This window comes from Nilaparvata lugens, chromosome 13 (assembly GCF_014356525.2).
Source record: "Nilaparvata lugens isolate BPH chromosome 13, ASM1435652v1, whole genome shotgun sequence".
Lineage (NCBI taxonomy): Eukaryota > Metazoa > Arthropoda > Insecta > Hemiptera > Delphacidae > Nilaparvata > Nilaparvata lugens.
Genome location: NC_052516.1, coordinates 20119513 through 20131728, shown reverse-complemented (window position 1 = coordinate 20131728; position 12216 = coordinate 20119513). Strand labels below are relative to the sequence as shown.

The window sequence follows — 12216 nt, the reverse complement described above, 5'->3', positions numbered from 1 at the left end:
CAATGCACCAGAGAAAAATACAATTTGAGTAAAACAGCGTAAATGAATAAAAAAATGGAAAAAATATACAGGTAAATGCGAAAAATGGAATACGTACGTGATAGAAACAATTGGAGAAAAAACATAGAATTCATTAGCATTTTATAGAAACAATTAAAAAAAACCAGATAAGTAATTAGGATTTTATACAATTAATTATAATTATATATTATTAAGATTGAAACATTTTGAAATTCCATACCAACTAAACTCGTCTTGTTCCTTAGTATGATCACCTTTTATTCTGTGTGTGTTAACTCTAGCAGCGTCTGTATAATTTGAGAAACAAGAATGCAAGATACCCAAAAAAAGAAGCTGAAATGTGATAATCATGTTGCTATTACACTTGTGTTTTGATGTAATTGGATTGCCTGGGTGCAGGCAGTATTATTAGACGTTGGATGAGAAATTACTCTCAAGCAAAACGCGGACGTAATGGACTAATGTCATTTAAGACTATTTTTTCACCCGACGGGAGCCCCAAATTTGTGTCTGTCTATGAATGTGTGTTGGTGTGTATGTGTGTAGGGGACCACTAGTAGCTCTCTTATATGCTCTTGTCGTTGAAGCTGTTAAATGATGTTCAACGGTAATCTATTCTTTCCTCTCTCTTTCTCCCTCCTGTTCGTCATCCTTTCTCTCTATCTTTTTTATTTCCCTTCCTGTTCCGCTACTGGGATTGTAGCACTTGCTGCTCCTCTTTTTTCTTTTTCTCTTTCACTCTTATTTTTTTCGACCTGGTTTTAGAGAGTTGCATCTAGCAGCACGACACGGCACTGGCGCACCAAAGCTAAGCGCGCATACCTTTCAAAGAGAGTTGCATCCTTGTTGAGATGTGCATCGATAGTTACAGTGTGCCGTTAGAATGTCTTTCCTACGTGGCTCGTGGCTTTACAAATATTTCGAACATATGTCTTCATTTACAACTGATAAATGAAACGATATAACAGTTTTGCTAAATAAATGCGATGTATAGAATAAAAAAAATCAAAATAATGTACCAAATCAAATATACCAATCAAATAAAGTACTAATAAGGAATTCTTTCCATAATTACTTAGATGTTACAATCTGTGCAAAGTTCATGTTATAACAATCAAATAATTATAATTTCTCTGGGTGTTGGACAACATATCTAGAGGATTTTATTTATAAATTCAAGAACATTATATATTTTTATACATTTTCAATAATAACATTTACAATGCAAAGTTTTCAAAATGATACCTTACTATATAAATGATGGGATAAGATAATCCATATCACAAAATCACATACTATAGAGTTTGGACCGGATGCTTGTATCTACCCACATTTATGTATTGTCTGAATGAATGAATATGTAGATACAGTAGATGACGTTAGAATTTTGTTTCAAAAATTAGTTGGTTGTCAATTTTTAAGGAGTATTTTTGATCTCTTCAATTGAACCCTACTGATGCAAAAACAAATGCATTTTAAAATTCAAAAATAAATGAATAGTTGCACCTCAAAACATGCTAAAGACAAGAACGTATTCATTTCCTGTAAATTTAAATTTTATTCAGATAGTTAATTAGTTGATTTATGGTTCAATGAGCATGAATTTTTATAAAAATTTGGTGAATCATTTCTCAAGTACTTTAGGAAATACATCAATCTAATGAAAGAAATATTACCAAATATATGTGTATGAATCTGAGATGCATATTTCTTAAAAAGCTGCCTTAAGGTAGGCGCACACATATCGTCATCGGACGGATTGGACGATTAGATTTGATAATTGATTTCAATTGGAGTGCGCATACCTATACGATGCGGACTCATATAGGATAGGTATGCGCACTCAAATTGAAAACAATGCATCAAATTTATTCGTGCGATCCGTCCGATGACAATATGTGTGCGCCTACCTTTATTTGGAAGAAATTCTTATATGAATAAAGCCTTTTACAGTGGTTTCCACTAGGCTTAGTATTGAATGAGTGATGGTGCATTTGAAGTAGGCCTATTCTATCGTACATACTGGATTGCAATCTGTAAAAAACCCCTCCTACTCTATTGTTGGTTGAATCGTCTTCATAGAGACTATTGAGAGGAAATTACTTTCCTGCAATACAATATGAATATCAAATAATTATTAAAATATTCCTAAAGCTATATTCCTTAAATATAGGCCTCATTACTGTTTGTATGTTCTGAAAATTCTTGTTGGAGGAGCTGAATGCAATCAGCTGTTATTTATTCATTTAACAATGGTTATGAAATGAACCGCACTTGATGCGCGCTGTTAGCTTTGATGTAATAATTCAAGTTCAAAAACCTTTTTGTAATGAAGCTCAATGCACAAGTGAAATTGATTGATCTGCTACTGGTTATTCAATGCCGAAATGAGTTGTATGCGGGCGAAAGAGAGAGAGAGAAAGTTTGATGATAACAATAGAGTATGAATATTGATTGATCAGTTATGTATATTCATTTCATAAATGTAGATGGAGGAAAAAGGTTGTTGGTAAAGGTATTGTCTTCATAACGTGGAAAAAGTGAATTTTTCTTTCTCAGGGAAACGTCTAGAGCTCATGTAGGTTTGTGGGCATAACCCTTAGATTATTATGGATTATTAAGTTAGCAAGCATAACCTAAAACCGAATTATTGAACCTAACACAAAAGAATGTTTTCGTTGAACAGCAACTCTAGATATTCTATTGTCTAAGCTACTACCTTTAATTTCCTTAATAAAGGATATTATTCAATTTAAATTCAATTTCCAACTATCTTCACCATAGGATACAGTTCTATTTGAATTTTTATATGAATGTATCATAGATTACAAAATATGTATATTTTGTTATGTATGTTGGAAATTATGTAAATGAAATTAGTAAACTAATTACTTTCTCTGTCATGTAACTCATGTCAGAGGTTAAACATTAAACATGAAAAATATTTACAATATGGTAAAAAGTCAGCTACATACTTGGATTTGTTTGTTTGTTGCAGAAGGGTGTTGGAAAGAAGAGGCCTAGCCGCCGTAGAGCGATAGTAGTAGCGGTGGAGGTGATTCGGTGGTGAAGTGAAGTAGTGTTGAGTTAGGCAGTGCCTCTAGCATATCCACCACCACGTCGGTGCCATCAGTGATTAAGGTGGCGGCGGGGGGCGGAGGGGGTACCACCGCCTCCTCCCAACATGCCGCCGCCTCTGCTGCCGCCGATCAGGTACCTCTCAATCTTCATTCATCAATTTCAATCTATTCATCCAATAAAAACAGTATATGCATATATTTTGAAATCCCTCATGTTTAACTTTGGATTGGTCCTTCAGGTTTACTTGATTCAATTACTTACCGAGCACTAAAGCGCTCCTTTTTTCTAGGGGATGAAGTAGTAATTTCATCCCCTAGGGACTGAAAGGTATTGCATCCATATAACATGGAAAGGAACAAAACAAACAACTCTTGGGGCCAAGTCTCATGAAGAGTTTTTTAAGGCGATTCGGAAGGGCAGGAAGCTCTCTGATTGGTTGATTCGGATGGTGTTCGGGAATCAGCTGATAATCAGCCAATCGGGGAGCTTCCTGCTCTGCCGACTCGTCTGAAAAACCCCGCTTCGTGTGGCTGTTATTTTTTACTTCATACTGTTATTTTTGGTTTTAGGTCATGTTTGAAGTTTGAACAATCTTTGGAGCGGAGGATTATCATGGAGGAAAGATGAAAAATATAGAATTCATGAAATGTTAGGTGGAGGAAAGTTGTACGATAAGTTATAGATTTTATGAAAATGGATGTGTACATCACATGAAAAATGTACATTCTCTCAAGTTGAAGTGCAGTGTATAAATATTAAAAGTGTAGGTGAAGTAAAAATGTGTAAATAACATGATATATGTATATTTCCTCAAGTTGAATTGCAGTATATACATTTCATAAATGTAGATGGAGGAAAAAGGTTGTTGGTAAAGGTATTGTCTTCATAACGTGGAAAAAGTGAATTTTTCTTTCTCAGGGAAACGTCTAGAGCTCATGTAGGTTTGTGGGCATAACCCTTAGATTATTATGGATTATTAAGTTAGCAAGCATAACCTAAAACCGAATTATTGAACCTAACACAAAAGAATGTTTTCGTTGAACAGCAACTCTAGATATTCTATTGTCTAAGCTACTACCTTTAATTTCCTTAATAAAGGATATTATTCAATTTAAATTCAATTTCCAACTATCTTCACCATAGGATACAGTTCTATTTGAATTTTTATATGAATGTATCATAGATTACAAAATATGTATATTTTGTTATGTATGTTGGAAATTATGTAAATGAAATTAGTAAACTAATTACTTTCTCTGTCATGTAACTCATGTCAGAGGTTAAACATTAAACATGAAAAATATTTACAATATGGTAAAAAGTCAGCTACATACTTGGATTATTTCCTTAAACTATTGTGTGGCATCCCACTATAGAGTCTATGTGTCGGGATGCATTTAGTCTACAATTCTAAAAATAATATTTTAAGCATCGATGTGATTGTGAATTGGGATAAATTTGAATTTGAAAAATGTGAAATTGTTTGTTTTAGACGGCGACGGCGATCCGGCACTTGTTGCACCCGCACCACCGGATGACATCGGCGACCATAATAGCGGCGCCGCCCTCCCACCACCACCACCCCACCCTGTCCATCCCCGCCGCTGCCCGGCCTCAGCAACCAGTCGCCCATGCCAACGCAAATGCCAATGCAACAGCCCCCTCCACTGACAGCATGAGTCTCATTGTGCAGCTGGGCACGGCCAGTGTCGGGTTAGTAGTCTACAAACTTCACCAGAAAATGGATTAGGGCTTCAATTTCAATTTATTCACAACACACAAAAATACAATGAGAAAATACAATAAAACAATAGCAGTGACAATGATATTAACACATTAAAGGCAATATTGCTAAAATGATGTGTGCTGGAAGAAAGAGGGAGAAAATACCTGGAGTATGGATATAGTATGGATTCATAGATTCATCAGATTCCAATAAGTGCCTTAGATACCGGGCCCAAGGTCCAGACCATATCCAGGCAAAGTTTTTAGAGTCGGCAGGGCAGGAAGCTCTCCGATTGGGTTGTCACTTGAAAAAAACCGCTTAGGGCCGGTTTCCGAGCTCGGGATTTTGCTAAACTCTAGACGTTAAACAGCTGGAATCAGAAAATTGGAAAACAGGGCGTAGTCGTAGTTATAATAATAATCTTTATTTACTCTATAACTGGAAACCTTTATCCTTTACGAAATGAAACATTCCTAAATAATTCAAAATAGCTGAAACTTCACACATTTTGTGTTCAATTTTCCAGTTTTCGAAATTTAATTTAAACGTGTACTACGACTACGCCCGTTTCGGAAAGCCAATTTTCTGATTCCAGCTGTTTCAAGTCTAGAATTTAGCTAAATCACGAGCTCGGAACCTACCCTTAATGTGGTCTTGTCTTAACAGTAATAGATTAGTTTTATACTAGATTCTGGAAGCTGAGAGGCAAACATGCGTGTGAGAGAGTGAAGCAAGACCGATTGACAGTAGCCACCTAACAACTGAAGCTGAGCCGAACTGGATACCACATTACCTGAACCATTATAAATGAAAGCGTTGTGAACTGTTATTTACGGCAATAATTGATATGAGTCATCACTTTTATATGCACACAAATGCAAGCTCTATGTTACTGTTGTCTCTCTTTTGGATGAATCAAATAAAGTAGTAGATTAAGTAGGAGATAGAAATGCTCGACAGAAAATTGGGTGTGGAAATAGAAGGAAGCGGCTAAATATGCTAATGTTGAACAGTAAGGCTTTTTCGAAGAGAAGGCTTCTCTGATAGTCTCGTGAAATTAATCACGATTAAAATTTAACCGGCTTTTGTGCAATCGGCACTTTCTTATAATCTTGAAATCTAAACATGGCACTTGGTATTATTTACGTATTCTACTGCTTGACTCTATAGGTATATTATTAATACATTGATACATACAATATCATTCTCAACTATGAATGATTGAGAAAGAAGCAACAGGCTTAAAGCCCAAAACGGATCATTTCCCAAATTTAGATAGAAATTGTCCAAAAATAGGTTATGTTTACACTTAATGATTATCGATACACTTTCCCTTATAGGGCTACTGCGATTATGTGTATGTAATGAAAAACTTCAAGTATAATTTTTTATGTTTTATTTATTCATCAAATGTTTTGACTATCTACCATTTTCATGCTATATTGACGTAATTTGTTTTTTAGTTACACACCGACAATAACTGCAAAACCGAGCACAGTTGCGGCTGCGTCGTCGTCGTCGGTGGCTGCGGCCCGCATCCAGGTGCCGCAGTCGGGTGCCGCAGGCGGGCCGCAGGTGGCCAAGCATCGCATGCCAATGACCATCAACCGACAGCCGCACCATCATCACCATCATGTCACCCACTCGCTGCCTGTGCGCAATATAGCCGCACTCGCAAGACCCATTCAGCCCACAGCCTACCACCATCATCACGCCGCAGCCGTGCCGCAGCCGCAGCCGCAACCCCAGCCGCAGCCGCATACGCCTGTCGTCGGTCGTGTGCTGTGAGTCATATTCACATCTATATTCTCAACTCAGGAATAGTGCGTCCCACACAAGATGAGCTCATAACTATGCGTAAAAGCATTCTGCTGTCCTTCATGAAAAAAAAATCAATTATACTATCCTATCAAACTATTGAAATGATTGAATAAATAATGGAAGTAAAACTTCTACTAAAATCACTGAGACAATTTATAGATATTTGAATAATGGTTATGATGAATACCAGTATTTGAATAATGGTTGGTGGAATACATGGTTAACTTTCGCTGTATCACAGAATGAATTCCATATCATGGTGAAAATGTTTTCGAAAATAATAAAATAGATGAGAAATTAAACTTTATTTCGGGAATGGAATTTGTGATTATTATTTGTCATCTATTCGACAAGTACGATAATATTAAGACGTTTTCACCTAAAGACAATTTACTAAAGACTATCAACTCTGGCTGACGGGTTCGGTCTAAGAATTTTTGATTGTGTTACTTTTGAATTGTTTTGTTGGAATTTGTATCTAATGTATTCAATTTGTATTGTTTGCTTGAATTGAACAATACAATTCTTTATCTATCTATCTAATGATAATTAAAACTTGAACTTTGGTAGAAAAATTCTGTCAAAATTACTGAGACAGCCAATAACATATTCGAATGTGAGAGTTCAATCTCTAAAGTCAAAGTTAAACGTATTGTTATACATGGTTAACTTTCATGGTTGACTATATCACAGAATGAATTCCATATCATGATGAATATCTACGCAAAAATAATAATATCAATGTACATCTAAACTTTCGTGGAAAACTTCTACCATATTAATTTGAATAACAATAAATAATTCACTTTCGCTGTAACACAGAATGAACGTATCTCCATATATCATGATGAAGATGAATGCAAAAATTAGAGGATTGGTGAACATTAAAACTTATACTTTAGTGGAAAAACTCTACCAAATTGATATAAGTAACAATACAATGTATAGTTAAATTTCGCTGTATCACAGAATGTATCCCATATCATGTTGAAGATTAACGCAGGAAATTGATGAACGCTAAAACTTTGGTGGAAAGCCTCTACCAAAATTATTGAGACTGAAATGGATGCACTATATTGGAATCTACTTGTTTGAATGAAGTGTACCAATAATTTTACCAGTGGCCAATTTTGACGATACCTTGGAACAGATCTTCTTAATGAAATACTGATTCCAATCTGTTAATTAGATGAGGATGGGTGTCACATGAGTACTACATATGCTTTCTTGAAAAGTACATAAGCCGTTATGTAGTGCTGTCTTAAAAATTTCATGAGCTGATATGTAAAGAAGTATACAGAGAATACGCACATGAGAATGTGCTTGGTTATTTTCTTGCGAGCTATTTATTAATTTTATTGAATAATCACAGTGTGCTATGAAACATTTTCTTATGAAAAATGCTTTTGATTTGTAGGCAGTGAATTGTTGTCTAGATTGGCTGTAATAATCAACTTGAATAATCCACAAAATTTATTTATTTACATCAATCGGAAAACTACAACATAATTTCAAAATATGTATTGTGCTCTGCATTCTGTCCTCTTCCCGATCATATTGTATATTATGATTTATGACTATGTTAATAAATGGAATATAATACTATTAACTGTTGGTTGAATTGATTATGTGTGCGAATCCTTAATGACACATATCTATTGTCCTCATTATAACAAAGCTGCACAACTCAAAAGATTAGCGGATTAATTTCCAAATAATAATAATAATATCGAGTGACCTGGCTGGCTCAGGTCTGGTGTCAGAGTTTTCAGGTCGCAACTGATCAATTTCAGCGCCTCTGACATGACCAAACGACTGCTTTTTAAACAGCCGGGACCGACTACTTAACGTGTCCATCCGAAACACGTTCAGAATTTCCAAATGCATTGTGTGTCATGAAATATTTCCCTGATTGACATTATTTCTGGTTTCAAACTGCTGGATTACATTGTTGAGACCAGTTTACAGAAACTAGATGTGCTTTGCTGTAACTGTTGACTGGTGTCACTTTTGTACAATTGAATATTCCCTACAAAAATTTTGCAATGAATAAATTATTGAGTAATGTTGACCATTGTTCATTTGCCTTATTCATCACGGAAAAATACTAAACGCCAGTCACAAAACAACACTATACTTCTATATTTCCTATAAATAATTCTATATTGTTGATATAGTTGTTAATTTTATTCTATTTTCTTGTGATAAGTGTATGATTTATTAACCTTTGATTTGTTACGTTGTTAAATTTTGGGAATAAAGTAATTGAATTGAATATTCCAACCACAAAATTTATAAATTTCGTGAACTGAATTTATTAATTATTTGTTGTTTATTGTTGCAGCGCCAGTCCAAGAAAGGACTCCAATCATGATGATGATGATCTTCTCGAAGGAGTGGTTGAAAAGAGACCCAAGTACCACAAACATCTCCCACTTAATTACCAGGTAATCTCAATAGTGAATACTTCTTTCTGCTTCTAAATGAACAGTTGACTTGTGCATGTGCTTAAGATACATGATATTCCATACCGTACTTGAAAAAATGATCATTTATCTAATCCTTCTATAATTTATCGTTGATCGTCATGTATTTTTTTATATGTAAAATAATTAGTAATTATTGAAATTACCTATCATTACTCAGACATCACTACTGTAACATTTTAATCACTACTATTGCCATCACTATGTAATACCATAGATGTATGATAGCTTAATAAGATATCTGATGGTATAGGTTGTTTATGTTCCAAATCTCAAGCCGATTTTTGTTAACTCGAGCCGACTACTGTCTATTATGAGTGTTTTGTTGAGTTGAGAGTGTAAGAACGGCACAGTATGAGAGACTTTTAGCGTTACATAGCTTCACCAAAAACAACTAGGACTATCGACTTGAGTTGACAGTGAAAATTTGAAACATAAATGCCCTATACCATGGGATATCTTCTTATGCTATCTTTTTCAATAGTAATACTGTGTGTATGACCTGACCTGTGCAATGTTTACCTAAAGGTGCGTACAGACTTTCGCTCTGCTCCGCAATCGAACGTCACTCGAGCAGATCGATTGATAATCGACCGGGGAGCAAGAGTGAAAAGCGAGAAGAGCGTGTAACAGAGCTCGAACTTGGCAAGTTCCTAGGTCGAACTAACCAATAGTTGCGCATGCGCGATTAATGTTTTCGTTGGACCAGTTAGCATATAAAATTATCAAAATTAATTATTAAATAATTGAAATTGAATAATTTAAAATTATAAAAACAGTTTTAATAATAGGCACCAGCATATTAGAATTTAGAAGAAAGGAGTCAAACATTCAACCACGCCTTTCACCTTTCAAAGACATAACCTGTTTTGTAATAATACATCAACATAAATTCAACAAACATAATAAATATCATCAATTTATTATATAAACATAATGTATTATTTTGCTTCCCAGCAATTCCCTGGTCAGAATATTTTCTTTAGTTTTGTCACGTGATCAGCTGGATAGAACGTTTCACATTTGTGAGGTTAGGTTATAGCCAAGTCAACAATACGATAAGCGCGCGATCATCCTTCGAACATACTTCGAACCTCTAGCGCTCCCTTACCTAACATCTGGCGTAACGTTACATGATCGGAGCGAGTGCGGAGCGTGTTCGAGGTGCGTATAACTGTATGCACCTTTACGTAAACTTTAATGTGATGTCAATGATTACAATTTTCCCTATCCTATCCTATTGATTTTATTACAGTGAATAAACATTTTAACATGTATAGGTGCGTACAGATATACGCGCCGCGAACATGAGCAATTCACTTTTAATCAGCTGACTATATCTGTATTTTTACAGAAACGGTAAGATACAGATATATAAAAAGCTTGGCATCAGCTGATTAAAAGTGAATTGCTCATGTTCGTGGCGCGTATATCTGTACGCACATTATTGGGAACAAAAAGGAATACAATTTATTCATTCCTGTCTGATTGAATTTAATTTTTATGTTTTTTTCAATATTTTTGTAACATGAAATGAGATAAATCGATTCAGACTCTTCTCCACACACAGACATTCTAGCCCATGTGAAGAATATTCTTACGTATTTTTGCTACTTTTGTTCAAACATATTTCTATCATTGGAGTGGAAATAAATAAATTTTAAACTTGAAATTGAGATAGTAATGTTGTGTCTTTGATTGCAGTACGTGTTACAAGATCACAACTATGGAGCGCCTCCCCCTCCCACGCCGCCTCCACAGTCCGCCATGAACGGACTGCCTCCGCAACAACAGCAACAACACCACCAACAGACACAACAACAGCAGCAGCAGTCGAGCAACAACGGATTCACTTTCGCCAGCAGTGGTGTTGCTGGTGGTGTCATGGGTGGCCACCAGGTGGCCAGGCCAGCGGCCACCGCGCATGCGCATGGTCACTCGCACCAGATGCACCACCAAGCGTCCTCCAACAGTTTCACCACCAACTTATACAATCATAATAGGTGAGTGCTCAAACAATCAAATTTTTCCATTATTCATCATACTACTTATGTAGATGATCGGCTTTTTTTTAATTTATACATTGCAATCTAGTCTAAAAAGACTAATGAGCAATTTTTTCTAATATAATAAGTGCCAGTTGCACAACAGCCGGTTAAATTTTAACCGTGATTAATTCCACGAGAACCAGTCAGAGAAGCCTTCTTTTCAAAAACGCCTTCTCTGATTGGTTTTCGTAAAATTAATCACGGTTTAAATTTAGCCGGCTGTTGTGCAATCGGGCCTTAGAGTTTTTTTAATAAGATACTACTCCTAGCAACTAACTTGAAATTGACAAATATTTAAAATAAAAATATAACTGAATTATCATGTATTATAGATACACATTCACACTGCTCTGCTTTTGGCACTTTCACTCCACAACACTACACAATTCGAAGGGCTTGGTCCGCTTCAATCTGCGCAGCGTATGTGTGTTGTCCAGTAGCTGAGCGACTTCTTCATTTTCATGCCGTTGAATCCTGTCTGCATGCTTGCGTGCGAAGCTCCCAATTTCTGATGATTTAGATTATTGTGTTGAAAATTTATTGAAGAAATTTAGACTTTAATGTATTGTTTTTATCTTGACGAAGCCTATTGCATGTTTGTATAATTGTTTAATGGCTAATAAAAATTATTATTCTTATTCTACTGTATGTCCAATACAGGCTCTAGACTGAGCTTTATTTATTATTCCATACAGTGAGTCTAAACTGATATATTATACTAAACTAGGAATAGAATATTTTGTGCGAATGCCTGTTGGTTCATCTCAAATTTTGTAATTAATTATTGTAAATAAATAATAATTGATTAATATGTTGACTGAGAATCCAGGCACTAGTATTACAAGACTTGCAATATGTTAGACGATCCTAGACTATCACTACCTAGATGATCCTAGATAGGTAGATAGATTGATTAATTATCAGCCTCTGATCTCCTTTTAAACGAGTGTATGGACTTGTCATTGATTCTAAGCTGAAAAGTTGCAAAGTTGAAACTATTGTTGTCGACTGATGTATTTCTGCAGAACTGAAG

The 12216-nt window shown here is 35.4% G+C and overlaps 1 protein-coding gene across 1 annotated transcript in view; it reads left to right on the top strand.

Annotated features, from left to right (window-relative positions):
* LOC111049998 (histone-lysine N-methyltransferase set-26) overlaps nt 1–12216 on the top strand; it is a 65925-nt gene that overhangs the window by 18588 nt on the left and 35121 nt on the right. Inside the window, exons 2-6 of the mRNA XM_039440383.1 lie at nt 3020–3234; nt 4595–4815; nt 6292–6612; nt 8994–9096; nt 10840–11138. Coding sequence (XP_039296317.1) covers nt 4637–4815; nt 6292–6612; nt 8994–9096; nt 10840–11138 — 902 coding nt within the window. The 5' untranslated portion in view covers nt 3020–3234; nt 4595–4636. The remainder of the gene's footprint in view (nt 1–3019; nt 3235–4594; nt 4816–6291; nt 6613–8993; nt 9097–10839; nt 11139–12216) is intronic.